Source organism: Macaca mulatta, chromosome 1 (assembly GCF_049350105.2).
Source record: "Macaca mulatta isolate MMU2019108-1 chromosome 1, T2T-MMU8v2.0, whole genome shotgun sequence".
In the NCBI taxonomy this organism is placed as follows: Eukaryota; Metazoa; Chordata; class Mammalia; order Primates; family Cercopithecidae; genus Macaca; species Macaca mulatta.
The window spans coordinates 214,680,987-214,703,163 of record NC_133406.1 but is presented as its reverse complement, the minus strand read 5'-3'; the positions used below and the strand labels follow the sequence as shown (position 1 = coordinate 214,703,163).

Genomic DNA, 22,177 nt, shown 5'->3' with positions numbered 1-22,177 from the left:
GCGATTCTCCCACCTCAGCCTCCCGAGTAGCTAAGATTACAGGCACGTGCCACCATGCCCAGCTAATTTTTTGTATTTTTAGTAGATACGGGGTTTCACCATGTTGGTCAGGCTGGTCTCGAACTCCTGACCTCATGATCCGCCCACCTCGGCCTCCCAAAGCGTTGTGATTACAGGTGTGACCCACCGCACCTGGCCAGAAGTCTCTATTCTTGAAAGCAGACAGAGTCTGCTTTGCTTTTAGGTCATTTCCTGAAAGACCCTTATCAGTTATGACCCCTCTGAGGTTAAAGAGTTTATTGAGTTCTACCAGCTCAGGAAGTAAGAGGTAAATAATGAGGAGAAAGAGTTCCTCCAAGTCTCTTTAGCAGAATACAAATCTAGCTATCTCTTCCACCTTCCCCCTTCTCCACCCACATCACCACCACCTTAGACGAAGCCCTCATCATCTACAGCTTAGCTGGATATTTAGAGCCCTCCTATTTTGGGTTTGGCCTTTCTCATGTTCCCGAAACCGTCATGTTCTTCCCTACGTTCTGGCCTCTCCTTCCAATGAGAATATCCTCTCTTGCCTTTTCCATTTGGGAAAATTCCCACTCCATCCTTCAACAAGTTCAAATGTCCCCTCCCCGATGAAATCATCTCTGGTTCATCCCCACTCCCCTGCAAGCAGAACCACACTCTACACTCCACTCTCTGAAAGTCCTGCTGCAATTATAGCATTTCCTTTTTTTGAGACAAAATCTCTTTCTGTCACCCAGGCTGGAGTGCAATGGCGGGATCTCAGTTCACTGCAATCTCTGCCTCTGGGTTCAAGTGATTCTCCTGTCTCAGCCTCCAAGTAGCTGGGATTATAGGCGTGCACAACCACGCTTGACTAATTTTTGTATTTTTAGTAGAGTTGCGGTTTCACCAAGTTAGCCAGGCTGGTCTCGAACTCCTGAGCTCAGGTGATCTGCCCACCTCGGCCTTCCAAAGTGCTGGGATTACAGGCATGAACCACCACGCTTGGCCCATTATAGCATTTCTTATTCAGTTTTGTGATTTTCGTATGAGTGTCCCTGCTAAACTATAAATTCCTCAGGGGAAAGGACTCTCATTCATCTTGCCTGACACACAGTAGGTGTCAATAAATTAATTAAAAGAGTGAATGAGGCCAGAACACAGTGGCTCATGCCTGTAATCCCAGCACTTTGGGAGGCCGAGGTGGCAGATCACCTGAGGTCGGGAGTTTGAGACCAGCCTGGTCAACATGGAGAAACCCTGTCTCTACTAAAAATACAAAAAATTAGCTGGGCATGGTGGCATGCACCTGTAATCCCAGCTACTCAGGACGTTGAGGCAGGAGAATTGCTTGAACCCAGGAGGTGGAGGTTGCGGTGAGCCGAGATCGCACCATTGCACTCCAGCCTGGGCAACAAAAGTGAAACTCCATCTCAAAAAAAAAAAAAAAAAAAAAGAGTGAATGAGCAAAAGACTGAATGGATAGGTGGGTGGATGGATAGCTGAATGAATGGGTGGATGAAGATTCACCTTGGATGCTGTATGATGCTACTGAATCCCAGCCCCGTCTCAGTGAGGATGAAAAATTCTGGGTGGATCACACTGTGATGTGTGCTGGAACTCTCTTCTCCTTCCTCCCTTCCTGCTGTATTCCATTATCTCATTGATGAAGGACATTTGGAGAACCTGGCCTATGTGAGACTGTGCTAGGCCCCAAGGACAGCCATCAAAAGACACTGTGGAACTGGGATGGGATGGTGATCTAAGGCGCTTTGCATGCCTGGACTCCTTTTGTTCTGCAGGTCTTAGCACACACATTTCCTCTGAGTGGTCTTTCCTGACCGCTGACCTAGAATATATCCTCCCCACGTTTCACTTCTTCTTCTCCCATTACCCCTTTGACTTCCTCATGCCATTTGTGAAAATCTGAAATTACCATTGTTTTTATTCGTCTTCCCCCACTGAAATATCAGCTGCATAATAGCAGGGACCACGTCTTTATGTTCACTGCTGTATTCCCAGTGCCTAGTTCAGTACCTGGCACACAGCAGGCACCCAATAAACACATTCTGCTGTAATAATATTTTCTTGGCCGGGCGCGGTGGCTCAAGCCTGTAATCCCAGCACTTTGGGAGGCCGAGACGGGCGGATCACGAGGTCAGGAGATCGAGACCATCCTGGCTAACACGGTGAAACCCCGTCTCTACTAAAAATACAAAAAAAAAAAAACTTAGCCGGGCGCGGTGGCGGGCGCCTGTAGTCCCAGCTACTCGGGAGGCTGAGGCAGGAGAATGGCGTGAACCCGGGAGGCGGAGCTTGCAGTGAGCTGAGATCCGGCCACTGCACTCCAGCCTGGGCGACAGAGCAAGACTCCGTCTCAAAAAAAAAAAATAATAATAATAATAATAATATTTTCTTATGATCTTTACTTCACTTCACTAATTTTCTCTTCAGCTGGCCCAATCTGATGTTAAACCTACCCACTGAGTTCCTAATTTTTATTACCGTATTTTTCAGTTCTAGAATTTCCATTTGGTTCTTTACTATAATTTCTAGTTCTCAATCTTGTCCAGTCTCAATCTTATCCTGCTGCTCAGAGGGCAGAAAAGGAAAATGTCTTTGAGTAAAGCATAGTTATTTGAAAATTTGATTGATTATTCCATTATCTGGGTCTTTTGTATAACTTTCTATTATCTGTTTCTGCTTTTGGGTCATGTTGTCTTCAGTTTCTTTGAGGGTTGGGCTGTTGTTTCCTGTTTACTCTCACTTCTCATGGTGGTCCAACCCAAAGCCTAGGTGGGGGGAGTTTGTCAGGGCTCCCCTTTCTTAGAGGATCTAGAACTACAGTTTTTCTCTCATACATTTGTAAGTATGTGAAGATGAGAAAGCTTGGCTCAGTTTCTCAGCTCTCTCCTCTGCAAGTGGCAAATACTTTTAGGAGAAAAGCAGCTCCAAATAAAGGGCTTGCTTCTCTCAGCCCCTTATTTCTTTTCTGCATCGGTAACTTTTCAGTACTGACTCTACTGTTGCTCCATAGTAAATATTTACTGGATGAATAAATGCAGGACTACTAGGCTCGAGGGTGGGAACAGATCTAGACACATTACACACACTCATTCTTCCAGCAGTCCCTGACACCTACTCTGTGCCATGTTCTGTGCTGTGCTGAATAAGAGAAGTGACAAAACCTAGTCCCAACCCACAAGGGACAGACCATATTCTTGGTAGTCACGATCTTTAGAACAGCGGTCAACAGAAAGGGCCCTTCGAACATTTAGGAACTCTGAGTTTCCTAGGGAAAGCAGAAAGTTTCCCTGGGGAAGGGGCTTCTAAGCTAAATATTGAAGAATAAAGAAGAGTTTGCAGTCTGGGCAACATAGCAAAACTCCATCCCCTAGCACCCCAAAAATTAGCTGGGCATGGTGACATGCACCTGTAGTCCCAGCTACTTAGGAGAATGAGGCGGGAGGATTGCTTGAGCCCAGGAGTTCGAGGTTACAGTGAGCTATGATTGCACCACTTGTACTCCAGCCTGGGTGACAACGGCAAGAACCTGTCTCGACAGGAAAAAAAAAAGTTTGCCAGGTAAAATAATTGGAGAAGGGCTTTCCTTGCACAGGAAATACACGGACTGTAAAAGATACTCCTCAGAGTGTCTGGAGGTGAAAATGAAGCTTCTGAGGTTTGCAAGAAAATGTTTCCAAATGAGAGTCTGGCATTTAATATCCTTGCAGGCATCTCCAGCACGGGAAACTATAACACAGCTGGCCCCAGGCTCGTCCTGTCTGGCTCCCTCTTTGTAAGAGGGGAGAAGATTGCACAGTGTGATGGAGCTCATTTTCAGCAGAGTAATCTCAGACTTCAACATGGGTATCCTGTCTCCTGTGCTGGTGCCCTTCTGGCACGGGACACTTCCCTAGCTCTCATGAACCCTACAATCACTTACCCCCACAGGCACACCAAAGGCAGTTGAGAACTTGAGTCAAGGGTGAGGAGAGACCTCTGGGTGAAAAGGGCAGGGATGGGGAAAGAGGTTGATGGGTGGCTGGGGGCCCCTCCCTCTCCACTTCCTGGCTTTCTCTCATCAGCTTTGACTCTCAGTTCTTCTTTTCTTTCACCTTTTTTTTTTTTTTTTTTTTTTGAGATTGAGTTTTTCTCTTGTCGCTCAGGCTAGAGTGCAATGGCGCCATCTCGGCTCACTGCAACCTCCTTCTCTTAGGTTCAAGGGATTCTCCTGCCTCAGCCTCCTAAGTAGTTGGGATTGCAGGCATGCGCCAGCACACCTGGCTAATTTTTGTATTTTTAGTAGAGACGGGGTTTCACCATGTTGGCCAGGCTGGTCTTCAACTCCTGACCTCAGGTGATCCACCCACCTCAGCCGGCCCTTTTTTTTTTTTTGAGACAGGGTCTTGCTCTCTCACCCAGGCTGGAGTGCAGTGGCACAATCATGGCTGGACCTCCCAGGCACAAGCAATCCTCCTGCCTCAACCCCCAAGTAGCGGAGGCTATAGGTTTGTGCCACTATGCCCAGCAATTTTTTTTTTTTTTTTTTTTTTTGAGACGGAGTCTCGCTCTGTCGCCCAGGCTGGAGTGCAGTGGCCGGATCTCAGCTCACTGCAAGCTCCGCCTCCCGGGTTCACGCCATTCTCCTGCCTCAGCCTCCCTAGTAGCTGGGACTACAGGCGCCCGCCACCTCACCCGGCTAGTTTTTTTGTAGTTTTAGTAGAGACGGGGTTTCACTGTGTTCACCAGGATGGTCTCGATCTCCTGACCTCGTGATCCACCCGTCTCGGCCTCCCAAAGTGCTGGGATTACAGGCTTGAGCCACCGCGCCCGGCCATTTTTTTTTTTTTTTTTTTTTTTTTTTTTTTTTTTTAAGAGATGGGGCCTCTGTATGTTCCCCGGGTGGTCTCAGACTCCTGTGCTCAAGTTATCTGCCTGCCTCAGCCTCCCAAAGTGCTAGGATTACAGGCATAGCCCCCATGCCCGGCCTCAGCCAGATCTTCCCTGGGCTTGCAACATAAGGCCCAAAACAATAGAATAGAAGTGAGGGGAGTTTTCCCTTTACTACCAACCACGTGAATGAGGCCTAAAGTGAACTAAGGAAGGGAGAGTGGGCCAGAGCCAGGGCTGTGGTCACCAACTCCTGGAGTCTGGAGGGAGTTGGTGTAGGGGAGGAGGCGGGAGTGGCAGAGAATCAAGACTTAATGGGTGAATTCTAGGGCAGCCCCAGAGGTTACGTACGTGGCTGTGGCTTCAGACAGACCTGGATTCAAGGTCAAATGAGACTGGCTCCACCATTTACGATCTTAGCAAGTCACTTAACATCTAAGCCTCAGTTTTTTCACCAGTCAAATGGGGATAAACATAACACCTGCTGCAGGGCACCACAGAGGGAATCAAGTGAGGGAATGCATAAAGCATGGAGCACTGTCCAGGCCAGCTTTGGGATTCCTCTCATCCGCCCACCCCTCCCTGGGCCCTCACAGCCACTCCCTCACCCCAGTCCCCTTCCACCACAGCTTAGTCACCCGCTTGTCCCTTCCCTCACTCCCCTCACTCATCCTCAGCTAATACAAACAACCCATCTGCTTGCTACTTTCTCTACCCAAACCACAAAATGCTAGGTCTTGACTGGGCGCGGTGGCTCATGCCTGTAATCCCAGCACTTTGGGAGGCTGAGGCAGGCGGATCACTTGAGGTCAGGCATTTGAGACCAGCCTAGCCAACATGGTGAAACCCCGTCTCCACACACACACACACACAAATACAAAAAAGTAGCCAGGCGTGGTGGCACACACCTGCAGTCCCAGCGATTCAGGAAGCTAAGGCAGGATAATTGCTTGAATCGAGGAGGTGGAGGTTGCAGTAAGCCGAGATCGTGCCACTGCACAGAGCAAAACTCTGTCTAAAAGCAACAACAACAACAACAAAAACCCCAACAACAACAACAACAAAACAAAACGCAAGGTCTTAAACTTCAGAAATAATCTATTTCAGTCTTCCCAGTTCCTTGAAATGAGGAACTGAGGCCTAGAGAGAGAAAGCCCAACTAAAACCAGGCTTCCCGATTCCTCATCTCCAGCACTTTCACAGAACTCTACCATCCCCTCTACAATCTAAATATTTCCCAAGCTTTCATTCAGAACCTGCAGCCCATCTACAACCTTCCCTTGAAACCTAAATCTATCCCAGCCTTTCTCCTTGAGCTCCTATACCCTGCCCCTATCTTCTTTAAGCAACAAACTCATTTATGACTATTTGCTATGTGCTGGCTCTTTTAAAATTGGTTATTATTACATGTAATCCGGCAGTTCTTTTGTTAAACGGTCAGAGAGGTAGAGTTTCTGGCCCAGGGTCTCAGAGTTGGTCAGTGATTAGACCAGGATTCAGCCTGCAGGATGCATGACTCCAAGCCTCGGGCCCTACTTACTCCCACCGTTGCCTCTGGATTGACCTCTCTCCTATCTCCTAGGATCTAGCCTGCTCCCTCAGCCAGGGCCTTAGAACCTAGGGCCTGGTATTATCCAACCCCAGATCTGCAGAAAGGAAGCCACACCCCTCCTCCACCTTGTAGGCCGTCCTTCCTCTCCCTGCCTCACCCCGCCTCCCCTGCCTCCTGGTTCAAAAGCAGCCAAGCCAAAAGAAGCCTCCAGACAGCCCTGAGATCACCTAAAAAGCTGCTACCAAGACAGCCAAGATCCTACCAAAATGAAGCGCTTCCTCTTCCTCTTACTCACCATCAGCCTCCTGGTTATGGTACAGGTAAGAGCAACCCCTGGCACCACTGCCAGGACTCCCCAAAGTTGCTTGGCATGGAGGGAGGGCATACAGGATGTGAGCTCCCAGAGACCCAGCCTTCTCTCCTGAGAGCACAGCAGATGGACTCCAACAGGAAAATCAGGGACACAGCGGGCCTGGCCGCCCAGCTTTCCAGTTCTTCTGGCTGGAGCTGGACTGCTTGCAGGCTGCCCTGATAGAAACCTGTATTCAAGCTGGGGAGCACTTACAGGGTGCCAGGAGCATTGGGGCACCCAAGGGGTGCTGTGGAATAATAGAGAATTAAGAGACTTGGGAAGACAACCCTAAGTGAGGAAGACATCGGCCCACAGGGAGTCTGGGGAGATGGTCCTTTGGGGAGAGGCCAGATGTCCAAGTGGAGCCTGCTGTGGTTCTGGAGGTGACAGGGGACACTCCAACCCCCACTCCCCTGCCAGAGAGAAGCCTGGATGTTCAGGAATGCAAAGAAGACAGGACTCTCCCACTTCAGAAATAATTGGGAGTCTCAAAAGCGACTGCTATTCCAGGAGGCAGCTTTGGTAGCATCCCAGGTGCCCAGAGGGGAGTCAGTACAGGAGACCGGACATCAAGTTCTTGATCAAGGACAGCTTGATCACCATCAAAACCAGCTTAATCTCCATCAAGAACAGCTCTAGTTGCAGCTCCATCAAGCATTAAGGACAGCTTGATCACCATCTGGCCACTTCCCCACCCCACATCTAGCCACCCACGCTTTGCAAAGTGCTTTCTCACTCAGCCCGGGCTCTTGTGACCTTCACTACTGTGATGAACTTCTCCCCACTCAGAAGAGGAAACTGAGGCTCAGGGAAGCTAAGCCCTATGCCAGGCTAGGAAGGTCAAGGGCCAGGGCTCCTGTCTCCCTCTATGCCAGAGGGGCTGGTGGCTGGGGAGAGGTAAAAAGAAAGGTTCTGTGACCGGGCACGGTGGCTCACGCCTGTAATCCCAACACTTTGGGAGGCCGAGGTGGGCTGATCACCTGAGGTCAGGAGTTCAAGACCAGCCTGGCCAACATGACAAAATCTCGTCTCTACTAAAAATACAAAAATTAGCTGGGTGAGCCAGGCACGGTGGCTCATGCCTGTAATCCCAGCACTGTGGGAGGCTGAGGCGGGCAGATCACGAGGTCAGGAGATTGAGACCATCCCGTCTAACACGGTGAAACCCTGTCTCTACCATAAATACAAAAAAAAATTAGTCAGTCATGGTGGTGGGTGCCTGTAGTCCCAGCTACTTGGGAGGCTGAGGCAGGAGAATGGTGTGAATCCAGGGGTGGAGCTTGCAGTGAGCCGAGATCGCGCCACTGCACTCCAGCCTGGGCGACAGAGAGAGACTGTGTCTTGGGGGGGAAAAAAATTAGCTGGGTATGATGGTGGGCGCCTATAATCCCAGCTACTCGGGAGGCTGAGGCAGGAGAATCGCTTGAAACCGGGGGTGGAGGTAGCAGTGAGCCGAGATCGCACCACTTCACTCCAGCCTGGGCAAAAGAGCGAAACTCTATCTCAAAAAAACAGAAAGATTCTGTGAAATGGGGTGGGCAGGGGCAGTGATCACCTCTGTCCCTGCCTGTGTCAAAGCAGGGAGCAGCCAAACATCCTGACAGGACCTTGTGGAAGAAGTAGTGGTCACATGGGACAGAACTGAGGACTGTTTTATGGAGGTGGGGGGATGGAGGGCAGGGAGGGTAGAAAGGGGGCTGCATCTTTAAATAACAAACAGGAGATTCAGAAGTCCCCTGAGGGCTGGGTATGGTGGCTCACACCTGTAATCCCCGCACTTTGGGAGGCCAAGGCGGGTGGATCACCAGGTCAGGAGTTCGAGACCAGCCTGACCAACATGGTGAAAACCCGTCTCTACTAAAAGTAGAAAAATTAGCCAGGCGTGGTGGCATGTGCCTATAGTTCCAGCAACTCAGGAGGCTGAGGCAGGAGAATCACTTGAACCCGGGAGGTGGAGGATGCAGTGAGCCGAGATCGCACCACTGCAGTCCAGCCTGGGTGACAGAGTGAGACTCTGCCTCAAAAAATAAAATAAAATAAAATAAAATAAAATAATAAAGTCCCCTGAGCTTATCCCACTTCTCCTCCTGCAGATACAAACTGGAGTCACCAGCCAAAACGCCACCAGCCAAAGCAGCCCCTCAGCATCCAGCAACTTGAGTGGAGGCGGTTTCCTTTTCTTCGTGGCCAATGCCATAATCCACCTCTTCTACTTCAGTTGAGGTGACACGTCTCAGCCTTAGCCCTGTGCCCCCTGAAACAGCTGCCACCATCACTCGCAAGAGAATCCCCTCCATCCTTGGGAGGGGTTGATGCCAGACATCACCAGGTTGTAGAATTTGACAGGCAGTGCCATGGTGGCAACAGCCAAAATAGGGGGGTAATGATGTAGGGGCCAAGTACTGCCCAGCTGGGGGTCAATAAAGTTATCCTTGTACATGCAGTGGGGTCCTGTGTGCGGTTACTGTCCATTCCTATGCCCCAAGAGCCAGCTGTGCAGCAGCACCAGGGAGCTTCCCATTCCCCCATCAGCAGGGAAGTTGGCACCAGGGAGCAGCCCCCAGCTTCCCGACCTAAATTCCAACGCTGAGGGCCCCTCCCCTCAGAAGCACATTACGGGGACAAGGCCCAGAACCTGGCAGCCTCACCAACCCCTGCAGTTGCATTTGCTTCACCCATCCCTGGGTGTTTGGGAATGATGGTACTAGAGATGCCACTACCCTGGACATCCCAGGCTCAGAGAGCCTCTACCCCACTACCTGGGTATCTTCAGAATGACAAATCCAGGGAGATCCCCAGACCCAGGGACACCCCTCAACATGGTCTTTAGATCCCCAGCAAACCAGCCCCACAGGCATCTGGAGCTGGAGAAGGATGACTGGTGGCTGTCTACCTCCCATGCTGGCCCAGGGGCTGGGAAGGCAGGAAGGGCAAGCAGCTGCTCTGACCACTCCCACCCTCCTGGGCTTGGGGGAGGTGGGTGCTGCAGAGATGGAAGGGAGCCCCAGGGCACCCCCCACGGGCCCCTCCCACCTTGGCTTCTTCCTTGAGGACCTCCAGGGACAGAGGGAGCTCCCCCTCTTCTATGTCCTGCCCTCTCTGAGGTGGGTTAAAGACCCAGACGCCCTGTCCTGGCTTCTCTAAGACCAGAGTTGGGGTGAGTGCAGCAGAGCCCTGGAGGCACAGCCCTTCAGGGTGTGGCTCACACTTATCTCCCATGCCTGGCCCAGGGCGCCCCCATCACGCTAACTTCCACGTTTTCACCCTGGACTTGTATGCATCCCTAGAATATTCTTTATCTCTGCCTCCTGGAGTCTGGCTAACTCCTTCCCACCCTGACAACTCAGCTGCAGGTCCCTGATGTGTGCAGAGGGACATCTCAGCCTGCCCTGCACCCCTTTGGGGGGGTGACGTTCCTGCTGTGTGAGTCCCTCTACTTCTTTCCTCCCTTCTCATGGATGCATCACCCTACCCGTCAGGATCCTCTATGGGACTGGGAGTTCCCTAAGGACAGGGACCAAAAGGCTCAGTTTGTGTCTGTGCCCGCACAGCCGAGGGCTGGCTCAGACCCGGCTCTCACAACACATCATTTGGGTGGCCGTGCAAGACTACACTCCCCAGTTAGTCCGGTCCCAGGGCGCCCTCTGATGGCAGAAGGAGACCTAACAGCTGAACCCCAAAGCTGGAGCCAGGAGGGAAGAAGTCAGCCTGAGCCTCAGGGAAGAAGCCAGCCTGAGCATCAGGGAAGAAGGCAGGTGAACAAATCCCCACCCCACCCCGAAATATCAAGGCGCACAGAGACAAGGGTACCTGGCAGCATACTAGAAAACAGCTTATGTTACAACAAAAACCCTATAAAAACATTCATCCCAGCAAAAGCCTCCAGGGCTGGAGGTTGAGGTGAAAAGGTTCAAAGCACATGGATGGTCCAGATCTGGGATGCCCTGTCCTCATCCGGCTCCCATAGCACCACGTGGTCCCGGTCGTAGCCCCGGCCTCCTGGGGGTGGGATGGGGATTAAAAGATAGGGAGATAGTCAGAGAGAGCTGGGACTCCATGGCTCTCAGTCCCCTCAGGAGCCCTCTTCCCCGTACATCCCACCTTACCCTTCACATCCAGGATCTGGCCTTCGAACATCTGGCTGCAGATGTGGCCGGATTCACTGATGCTCCACGTCTGGCGCGGCAGGCGGCTCTCGGCCCACAGCACCACCTTGGAGCCTGGGCTAGGGGGTCCAATTACCTGCAGGCTCATGGTGGGGGCCATCTGAGGCCCCAGGAGGTCATCAGGCATTGTTCCTCCCCACAGGGACTCTACTGTACCCAAGAAACCCTTGACACATCTGCTCCAAATCCTGGCTCTTAGGGACTGTGGCCCTGGGCAAATCTCTTAATCCTCCTCAGCTTCAGTTTCCTTGGGGATGGAAATCCCCAAATGCTGGCTTTTGCAAGGGTTCAGCATGAGAAAACATAAAAGGGTTGGAAAGAAAAATATTAACTCCTCCAGGAATCCTTCCATGACTGGCTTTCAAAGCGTAGGCTTTAGCATCAGACAAATCTCTACACATTTACTGGCTGTGTGACTTTCAGCAAATTACCTAACCTCTCTGTGCTCTGGTTTCCTCACCTGTAAAATGGGGAATATAAAAAGACCTGCCCCATGCTACTCTAGACTAAAGATTATAGGAGGCATTTGTGTGAAGAACTCAGTGCAGAGCCTGGCACGTGGTCAGCCATCTCTCTCATTCTAAGTAAAAGACAAAACCTCTCAATGGTCTATAAATACCTACAGTCCCCATAACCTTTCTGGCCTCATCTCCTGCTACCTCCCCCTCACTCAACTCACTCTAGCCACCCAGCTAGCCTTGCTAGCCCAGAGCAATCCCAGGCATGTTCCTTCCTAGGGCCTTTGCACTGGCTGTTCTCTCTGCCTGGAACACTCTTCCCTCAGATATCTGCACGGCTGCCTCCCTCAAATGTCATCTTCTCAGGAAAGGCTCCCATATCATACCTGATACTTCCTATGCTCCCTTTTTTTTGAGACAGAGTCTCCCTCTGTTGCCCAGGCTAGTGTGCGGTGGTGTGATCATAGCTTACCACAGCCTCAATCTCCTGGGCTCACGCAATCCTCCCACCTCAGCCTCCTGAGTAGCTGGGACTACAGGTGCATGCCACCATGTCCGGCTAGTGTTTTTACTTTTTGTGGAGATGGCGTCTTATTATGCTGCCCAGGCTGGTCTTGAACTCCTGAGCTCAAGAGATCCTCCTGCCTCACTCAGCCTCTCACAGTGCTGTGATTACAGGCGTGAGCCACCGCGCCTGGCCTATTCTCCTTTCATGATTTATCTTCCTCTATTGAACTTTCATCATCTAAGACACTAAGATATTCTGCCCATTTAAGTTATTTCTGTATGGCCGGGCGCAGTGGCTCATGCCTGTAATCCCAGCACTTTGGGAGGCCGAGGCGGGTGGACCACGAGGTCAGGAGATCGAGACCATCCTGGCTAACATGGTGAAACCCCGTCTCTACTAAAAATACAAAAACTTAGCCAGGCCTGGTGGCGGGCACCTGTAGTCCCAGCTACTCGGGAGGCTGAGGCAGGAGAATGGCGTGAACCCGGGAGGCGGAGCTTGCAGTGAGCCGAGATCGTGCCACTGCACTCCAGCCTGGGCGATAGAGCAAGACTCCGTCTCAAAAAAAAAAAAAAAGTTATTTCTGTCTATCTCTCCCCACTAGGATGTAAGCTTCAGGAAGGTAGGTGCTAATTCTGTCTATAACTGCTATATCCCCAGCATCTAGAACAGAGCCTGGCACATAGTAGGTGCTCAAGAAATGTGTGTGGAGTAAATCTACCTTTTTTCTTATTTTTATTTTTATTTATTTATTTATTTTTGAGATCAGGTCTTGTGCTGTTACCAAGGCTGGAGTGCAATGGCGCAACCCTGGCTCACTGCAGCCTCTAACTCCTGGGCTCAAGCCTCCCACCTCAGCCTCTTGAGTACCTGGGACTACAGGCATGCACCGCTACACCCAGTTAATTTTTTCTTTGGCCTCAAACTCCTGTCCTCTCCTGTCCAAAGCAATCATCCTGCCTCGGCCTTCCAAAGTGTTGGGATTATAGGCATGAGCCACCATGCCTGGCCAAATCTACCATTATTAATAGGGCTCAAGTTCTGTCATAGGCATCAGAGCTGGGAGGTCCCTTAGAAGCACCCAGTTCATTGCTCTTGTTTTTGCAGACTGAGGCCCAGAGAAGAGCATGACTTGCCCAGGGGGCACAGTCTGCACTCTCCCCTCCCCAGGGTCCTGGCTTCTGTGTGCGTCCCTCTGTGTTCCGATTGGGATCGGACTCCTCAGCGTGGACCCACAAATGCCTAGGGCCAGGGTGTCCCTGTCCCAGCCCCTGTATCAGTACCTGGTTCTTCAGCAGCCCATCCTCGTAGTACCAGATGCAGCTACCTCCCGCTCGGGGGTCGGAGACCACCACACGGCCTGCCTTCATGTCCTCCACATGGTCCGGCACTGCCAGGAATCCCCCCAGTGCTGCATTCCAGAGGCGGAAATAAACCCGGCGCTGGTGGCAGAAAGAGGCTGAGAGTCAGGGGTGCCAGGGAGGGATGACCTGGGCCCCCAATACCCTCAACTCCGGACTCTCCAGTATCAGGCTCCCAAGCCCTCCTTCCTGTCCCCAAACTTTCCTTGACTCTGTTTCTAAGTCAACGCTTTTTTACACACACATATGGAAAGCACATGTATCACACACACACACACACACACAGTTTCGTGGTCGTAGAGATACCCACAGATGTGTACAGAGGGACAAACTGACAGATACACCTCTGGTCCACACGGTGGCAAAGAAGTTCACAGAAGACACAGACACATGGATACACGCAGCCATCCAACTCAGATGTTCTAACCACAGATCCATGCAGTCTACTCCATACCAGGCAGCTCTGCTTGCTACAAGGATGGATGTGTGTGGGCATACAGATGTGCACACATACTTACAGAAAGAAATGCACACACACCTGTGTTGAAGAGGGTTCCTGACAGGGTGGACACTGGACTGTCAGACATCAGACACGGCTCTGCCATAAATCAGCTGGAGCTCTTAGATGGTAGTGAAAGTAATAATAGTAGTAACAATAATCACAGCTAACATTTGTTGAGAGCTGACTCACTCAAGCACTGTTCTAAGGGTTTTACCTACATTATCTTCAGTCCTCAAAACAGACCCATGACACATGTTATCCTCATTTTAAAGATGAGGAAACGAAGGTCTAAGGAGGTACAGTACTTGCCCAAGATTGCAGAGCAAATCCGTGTCCACTTCTCTGGGCCTTTATTTCCCCATCTGTAAAATGTGAGGGGTGGAGATAATCTCCAAGATTTCTCCCAGCAATGATGTTATGAGTCTTGAATACAAGGACTATACAAATATCCCTATACAAAGATACACACACTGTCAATGGTGTCACAAGTACAAGTATGCGCAGTCATAAATGTACACCCAGCCGGGCGCAGAGGCTCACGCCTGTAATCCCAGCACTTTGGGAGGCCGAGGCGAGTGGATCACCTGAGGTCAGGAGTTCGAGATCAGCCTGGCCAACATGGCAAACATGTTTGTCTCTACCAAAAATACAAAAAAAATTAGCCGGGTGTGGTGGCACACGCCTGTACTCCCAGCTACTCAGGAGGCTGAGGCAGGAGAATCTCTTGAACCCGGGAGATGAAGGTTGCAGTGAGCTGAGATCATGCCACTGCACTCCAGCCTGGGTGACAGAGTAGGACTCCGTCTCAAAAATAAATTAATTAATACAAATAAAACAATGACTGTACTCCCACAGATACACACACACACACACACACACACACACACACACACGTCATCACCAGAGCACACAGAGGCATGGACACAACCTGATGGGCACAGAAATACCCTCAAATGGGAACATGCAAGCGCACATACATACACACACAGCCCATGGCCTTACCATTTATCTGCACATGTGCATTAACGATACTGATGTTCAGACATGAAGGCACGGACGTACAGAAACATATGCAGGCAGTGCTTCCCCAGGTGAGGTATGCTAACTACCAGTGGGTGGTCCATGAGATCACTTTCAGTCCCATGTGGATCAACTTCTTTTTTTTTTTGAAACAGAGTCTCGCTCTGTTGCCCAGGCTGGAGTGCAGTGGCCGGATCTCAGCTCACTGCAAGCTTCGCCTCCTGGGTTCACGCCATTCTCCTGCCTCAGCCTCCCGAGTAGCTGGGACTACAGGCGCCCGCCACCTCGCCCGGCTAGTTGTTTGTATTTTTTAGTAGAGACGGGGTTTCACCGTGTTAGCCAGGATGGTCTCAATCTCCTGACCTCATGATCCGCCCGTCTCAGCCTCCCAAAGTGCTGGGATTACAGGCTTGAGCCACCGCGCCCGGCCAACTTTTTTTTTTTTTTTGAGACAGGGTCTTACTCTGTCACCCAGGCTGGAGTGCCAGTGGAGCCATCATGGCTCACTGCAGCCTCAAACTCCCGGGCTCAGGTGATCCTCCCACCTCAGCCTCCCAAGTAGCTGGGACTATAGCACAGGCCATCACACCTAGCTCATTTCTTTTGTAATTTTTGTAGAGGAACATGGGGTCTTGCCATCTTGCCCAGGCTGGTCTGGAACTCCTGGGCTCAAGCAACCCTCCCTCCTCAGCCTCCCAAAGTGATGAAATTACAGGCGTGACCCCCACACCCAGCCTATAACTCATTTTTGAAAAATTAATGGTAATGTATTTATTACGTCTATTAAAAAAAATCAGGCCGGGCACAGTGGCTCAGGCCTGTAATCCCAGCACTTTGGGAGGCCAAGACGGGTGGATCATGAGGTCAGGAAATTGAGACCATCCTGGCTAACACGGTGAAACCCCATCTCTACTAAAAATACAAAAAAAATTAGCCATGCGTGGTGGCGGGCGCCTGTAGTCCCAGCTACTCGGGAGGCTGAGGTAGGAGCATAGCGTGAACCCGGGAGGCAGAGCTTGCAGTGAGCTGAGATCGTGCCACTGCACTCCAGCCTGGGCGATAGAGCGAGACTCCATCTCAAAAAAAAAAAGAAAGAAAGAAAAAATCATATATACACATGAAACTCATGACTTTATAGATATCATTCCTTACGACAAGGGTAAAGTAAAAAAAAAAAGTGAGGCTGGGCACGGTGGCTCAAGCCTGTAATCCCAGCACATTGGGAGGCCGAGACGGGCGGATCACGAGGTCAGGAGATCGAGACCATCCTGGCTAACCCGGTGAAACCCCGTCTCTACTAAAAAAAAAAATTACAAAAAAAAAAATGTGATTTTTTTTTTTCTTTTTCCTCTTCTGGGGATGTTGTCTAGAGACACTCAGAATGTTCCAGCATTTGACATATTGTTGTTATAGGTTTTCCTATGGTACAGCCTCTAACAAAACTAGGCAGTCCCGAGCCCCTGGTAATAGAATTGTTGACCTTTATACCAACAAAGTTGGGAAAGCACCAAAATCTGCTTGTGGCGTGTGCCCAGGCAGACTTCAAGGGGTTCATGCCGCGAGTTTCTAAAGTACTTATGAGATTGTCCCAAACAAAAAACATGTCAGGAGGGCCTATGGCGGTTCCATGTGTGCTAAATGTGTTTGTGACAGGATCAAGCCTGCTGGCCTTACGCAGCAGTTGAAAATCATTATGAAAGTGTTGAAGGCACAAGCACAGACTCAGAAAGCTAAATAAACATTGGGCTGGGGCTAGGCACAGTGGTTCATGCCTGTAATCCCAGCACATTGGGACGCCGAGGCAGGTGGATCACTTGAGGTCAGGAGTTCGAGACCAGCCTGGCCAACATGATGAAAACCCATCTCTACTAAAAATACAAAAATTAGCTGGGCACAGTGGCTTATGCCTGTAATCCTAGCACTTTGGGAGGCTGAAGTGGGCAGATCACAAGATCAGGAGTTTGAGACCAACCTGGCCAACACAGTGAAACCCTGTTTCTACTAAAAATACAAAAAATTAGCCGGGTATGGTGGTAGGCACCTGTAATCCCGGCTACTTGGGAGTCTGAGGCAGGAGAATTGCTTGAACCCAGGGGGCAGAGGTTGCAGTGAGCCGAGATCATGCCATTGCACTCCAGCCCAGGCAACAGTGTGAGATTCCATCTCGAAACACAAAAAACAAAAACTAAAAAATCCCCCAAAATTAGCCAGTTGTGGTAGCACATGCTTGTAATCCCAGCTACTTGGGAGGATGAGGTAGGAGAATCACTTGAACCTGGGAGGTAGAGGTTGCAGTGAACCGAGATTGTGCCATTGCACTCCAACCTGCAACCTGGGCAACAAAAGCAAAACTCCATCTTAAAAAAAAAAAAAAAAAGGGCTAGGCATGGTGGCTCATGTCTGTAATCCCAGCACATTGGGACACCGAGGCAGGTGGATCACTTGAGGTCAGGAGTTCGAGACCAGCCTGACCAACATGGTGAAACCCTGCCTCTACTAAAAATACAAAAATTAGCTGAGCGTGGTGGCACGTGCCTGTGGTCCCAGTTACTTGGGAGGCTGAGGCACAAGAATCACTTAAACCTGGGAGGTGGAGGTTGCAGTGAGCCAAGATGTTGCCACAGCACTCCAGTCTTTGTGACAGAGCAAGACTCTGTCTCAAAAAAAAAAAAAAAGAAAAAAAAAAGCTTTTTTGAGAAATAAAAATTAATTAAAAGACTTTTAAAAAGAGAGTTAATCTAGAGAAAAATATTAAGTAGACAATGGCTCAAGAGGAATGACGATGTGGCAAAAATTGTGACAAAAGTACACAAATGCTGTGTTTGGGAAACACACAGCTAGACACTCATCCAGAAAGGCCTGCCCAGACACGCTCAGCCCCAGACATGCTCAGCGCCAGCCACGCTACCCACCTGCTTGATGGGGTAGAGGGAGCCCACCCTCTGGGTGCCGCTGTAGGTCAGCCAGTTGGTGATCTCGCAGCTTCCCACCAGCCACTGGCGGCCCCGGAAGTCACTGTGTTCACATAGCACCCAACTGGGCCCAGCAGGTGTCAGGGACACAGAGAAGAGCACAGACACACAGACAGACAGGTAGAGGAGGAGACACAGACGTCAAAACGTTCTCCACCTCCTCTTCTCTCATGCAGGGATTCCTCTGCCTGGAATAGGGTTCCCAGGACGGAGAGGGAGGCTGGGAAGTAGATTTGGGGTTTGCAGGGTAAAGTAGGATCCTGAGAAGCCCACCAAGCTGAGGTCTAAGCCCTGAGAGCCAGTGACCCTTCTCAGTCTGCACTTCTCCCTCCTTCCTGGCTTGGAGGGGAGTGGGGCAAAAGTGGGGAGGGGAAAGAGGCCAGAGACCCCCAGGATCTCCGTCTTGCCATGACTCATCCCCACCAGCAGCCCCCGCACCCGTGCCTCCCCTCAGCACTCACACGCCCCCCTTGATCCGCACGGACAGCACGTGGTTGTTGAAGCCCTCGGCTTGCAGGCTCCGCACCTCCCTGCTGAGCTCGATCTCCTTCCCCTCGAAGCACTGGAGTCCATACAGGAAAATCGAAGGCTCTGAAAAGTGCTGGGGCCCAGGAGACAGACAAGGGTGAGGCTCTGAGAGCCCAAGTCCCAGACACAGTCCCACAATCCCAGACACCCAGACTCCCAGATCTGTATGTCAGGCCTTCTTCCCTCCTGAGCTCAGTTCTGCAGGGCCACCGACTCTTGGACGCTGGCAGCCGAGTGCCCCCGATTCTCAGAGGCAGTAAGTGCCAGGCTGGGCCCCCAATTTCCCCCTCAAAGCTCCTCTCTGGTAAATAGCACTTCTCAGAACTAACCTGGCACTCTGAGCCAGGATGGAAACCTGGGGCTTTTTTTTTTTTTTTTTTTTTTTTTTTGAGATGGAGTCTTGCTCTTATTGCCCAGGCTAGAGTACAGTGGCGCGATATTGGCTCATTGCAACCTCCGCCTCCTGGGTTCAAACAATTCTTCTGCCTCAGCCTTCTGAGTAGCTGCAATTACAGGCACGTGCCACAATGCTCGGCTAATTTTTGTACTTTTAGTAGAGATGGGGTTTCACCATGTTAGCCTGGTTGGTCTCGAACTCCTGACCTCAGGTGATCTGTCCACCTTGGCCTACCAAAGTGCTAGGATTACAGGAGTAATCCTGTAATTACATCACGCCCGGCCTAGATTTTTTTTTTTTTTTTTTGAGACGGAGTCTCGCTCTGTTGCCCAGGCTGGAGTGCAGTGGTGCAATCACAGCTCACTGTAGCCTCAACTTCCTGGGCTAAAGTGATCCTCCCACCTCAGCCTCCTGAGTAGCTGGGACTCTGCTACCATGCCTAGCTAATTTTTTGTAGAGACAGGGTCTCACCATGTTGCCCAGGCAGGTCTCAAACTCCTAGGCTCAAGTGATCCTTCTGCCTTAGCCTCCCAAAGTACTATAATTTATTTACTTAATTTTTTTGAGATGGAGTCTCACTCTGTCACCCAGGCTTGAGTGCAGTGGCGTAATCTCAGCTCACTGTAACCTCCACCTTTAAAGTTCAAGCAATTCTCCTGCTTCAGCCTCCCAAGTAGCTGGGATTATAGGCAAGAGCCACCATACCCAGCTAATTTTTGTAGAGACGGGGTTTCATCGTGTTGGCCAGGCTAGTCTTGAACTCCTGACCTCATGATCTGCCCGCCTTGGCCTCCCAAAGTGCTAGAACTACAGGCATGAGCCAACACGCACGGCCCAAAGTACTAGAATTATAGGCACAAGCCGCCGCACCTGGCCTCATTCTAGATTTCTCCTTTTCATCTTCATGATAACAATAACAACAATAATACTGATAATAATAGCAGCTCACATTCATCAGGGTTTACTACAGGCCATATTATGCTAAGCACTTTACCTGATCTCATTATAACTCTTCAACAACCCTATAAGGTAGAAGCTATTATCATCCCCCACTTAATAGGGAGGAAACAGGCTGAAGAGGGTAAATCACTTGCTCAAGGACCTAAAGCCGGGCTTCAGAACCAGGTTTATCTGTCTTCAGAGCGCAACATGTAGTTGCAAAGGACTAGGACCCCAGAACCAGCTGCCTGGGGGAGAGCCTGGCTTTGCCTGTTACCAACTGTGTGACCTGGAGCCTGTGGCTTAGTTTCCACATCTGGAAAAGGGAGATAATAATGGGAACACACCTCTCAGCGTTGTGGAGAAGATTAAAAAGGTTTAGTATATGTGGCAAGCCATTTTTTTTTCCTTTGAGACAGAGTCTTGTTCTGTCACCCAGGCTGGAGTACAGTGACATTCTCATGGGTTCAAGCGAATCTCCTGTCTCAGCCTCCCAAGTAGCTGGGATTACAGACATGCACCATCACATCCGGCTAATTTTTGTATTTTTAGTAGAGACAGAGTTTCACCATGTTGGCCAAGCTGGTCTCGAACTCTTTACCTCAGGTAATCCGCCCGCCTCGGCCTCTCAAAGTGCTGGGATTACAGGCATGAGCCACCGCGCCTGGCTGGTGTGAAGCCTTTTAATTTTAAACACCATCTGGCACATGCTATGCACTCAGTAAGCATCACCCGTTCTGACTGAGTACTGCCCCCACTGGCCACACAGTCACCAAGTCCTGCAGAGGCTAGCCCCTTATTGTGGTCACTTCCATCCATCTCTTCCTAGGTGAAGGACATCACAATTCACTCTGGGTCATTGTAGCAGCAACCCCACTGCCTTGCCCCTTCCCATTGGTCTGCGGCAGGCAGGGCCATCTTTTTAGCTGGTCCTATCACTCCTCCCTGCGTGGAACATCACCTTGGCAGCACTGGCCCCTGCCCCACCCAGCCCTGAGTGTTAGTCCCACCATCCCCGCACCACTTCTGTATCTGGATGTACCACTCTGCATGTAATCTTTATGTCTATGGGACCATGGGTTCCTTACAGGCAGGGCTGTGTCCGATTTCTTTCCATGTCCCCAGGTCCTGTCTCAGTGGGTGCTCAATGAAGAGCTAGCAAACTAAACTGGCTTTACAGCCCCAGAGTCAAGGGGACCTAGGGGGGTTCTATAAACACTGGAGTCAACCCCTGCACCAGCACACAGGTTCTGTGTCCAGAACTCCCCCAGCAGCAACTTCCGCTTCCAGGATTGCCTGGAACAGGACATGGAAACTCACCAGGGATACCTTCTGGAGAGAACCCAGGACCGTAGAGGCTAGGCAGCCCATAGCTGTGAGAGTGGGGAACTCGCCCTCAGAGAGAATGTGCTGGTCACCCTTGAAGTTCTTCTCATCAAACAGGATCCAGCTGGGGAAGGGGAAGAAATGGAGGGTATGTGAGCCTACCTGTCCTTGGCCTGCCCAGGTTCCCCTGAGATACAGAAGAGAGAATGAAGACTTGATCATGACCCCCTGTCCCAGGGGAGGTCAAGGATGAACAGGCACTACAGCAGCAGGGAATGAGGTCAGACTTAAGAAAAGACTGAATGAGGCCGGGCGCGGTGGCTCAAGCCTGTAATCCCAGCACTTTGGGAGGCCAAGACCAGCGGATCACGAGGTCAAGAGATGGAGATCATCCTGGCGAACACGGTGAAACCCTGTCTCTACTAAAAAATACAAAAATCTAGCCGGGCGAGGTGGCGGGCGCCTGTAGTCCCAGCTACTCAGGAGGCTGAGGCAGGAGAATAGCGTAAACCCGGGAGGCCGAGCTTGCAGTGAGCTGAGATCCGGCCACTGCACTCCAGCCTGGGCGACAGAGCGAGACTCCATCTCAAAAAAAAAAAAAAAAAGAAAAGAAAAGACTGGGCCGGGCGCGGTGCCTCAAGCCTGTAATCCCAGCACTTTGGGAGGCCGAGACGGGCGGATCACGAGGTCAGGAGATCGAGACCATCCTGGCTAATATGGTGAAACCCCGTCTCTACTAAAAATACAAAAAACTAGCCGGGCGAGGTGGTGGGCGCCTGTAGTCCCAGCTACTCGGGAGGCTGAGGCAGGAGAATGGCGTAAACTCGGGAGGCGGAGCTTGCAGTGAGCTGAGATCCGGCCACTGCACTCCAGCCTGGGCGACAAAGTGAGACTCCGTCTCAAAAAAAAAAAAAAAAGACTGAATGAAATCATACTGCCCCTATGGAGGGGAATTTGGCAATATTAAGCAAAACTCCATGAGTAATTACTCAGCAATCTCATACCTAGGAATCCATCCCAAGGACACCCTTTGAGAACATGAAATAACACATGCAGGAGGCTATTCATTATAGTACTTCAGCAACAGAGAAGGGTGGAAGCAGCCCAGATGTCCATCAATAGTGGATTGGCTGAATAAATTAAGAAAAAGTGGAGTATAATGCAGCAGTTAAGTGGAATGAAACAGAGCTCTTAAAGGGA

The 22,177-nt window shown here is 50.7% G+C and overlaps 2 protein-coding genes and 1 pseudogene across 6 annotated transcripts in view; 2 read left to right on the top strand and 1 right to left on the bottom strand.

Moving 5' to 3' along the window:
• Positions 1–6,642: 6,642 nt before the first annotated feature.
• CD52 (CD52 molecule) lies at positions 6,643–9,242 on the top strand. Its single transcript, NM_001266187.2, has 2 exons — positions 6,643–6,768; positions 8,894–9,242. Exons 1-2 carry the CDS (start codon positions 6,715–6,717, stop codon positions 9,020–9,022), a joined length of 183 nt encoding a protein of 60 aa, NP_001253116.1. The 5' UTR covers positions 6,643–6,714; the 3' UTR covers positions 9,023–9,242.
• Positions 9,243–10,607: 1,365 nt separating this feature from the next.
• CRYBG2 (crystallin beta-gamma domain containing 2) overlaps positions 10,608–22,177 on the bottom strand; it is a 41,156-nt gene continuing 29,586 nt past the window's right edge. For 3 of the 5 annotated variants that reach the window (XM_015131966.3, XM_015131967.3, XM_028837623.2), the window contains 6 exons: positions 20,972–21,101; positions 18,249–18,388; positions 17,728–17,851; positions 13,216–13,374; positions 10,907–11,066; positions 10,608–10,799 (listed from right to left, as the gene is read on the bottom strand). In XM_015131966.3, coding sequence (XP_014987452.3) covers positions 10,711–10,799; positions 10,907–11,066; positions 13,216–13,374; positions 17,728–17,851; positions 18,249–18,388; positions 20,972–21,101 — 802 coding nt within the window. In that variant the 3' untranslated portion in view covers positions 10,608–10,710. Of the gene's footprint in view, positions 10,800–10,906; positions 11,067–13,215; positions 14,158–17,727; positions 17,852–18,248; positions 18,389–20,971; positions 21,102–22,177 lie in introns of all 5 variants that reach the window. The other 2 variants (XR_013405612.1, XR_003724354.2) reach the window with 2 other exon arrangements.
• On the top strand, positions 16,060–16,700 carry LOC100427848 (large ribosomal subunit protein eL34 pseudogene; annotated as a pseudogene).

Bases quoted from the DNA above. Each gene is read 5' to 3' on its own strand.
- CD52 (NM_001266187.2), top strand. From the start codon at position 6,715: ATGAAGCGCTTCCTCTTCCTCTTACTCACCATCAGCCTCCTGGTTATG. The intron at 6,769-8,893 runs GTAAGAGCAACC...CTCCTCCTGCAG, and splicing joins GCCTCCTGGTTATGGTACAG to ATACAAACTGGAGTCACCAG.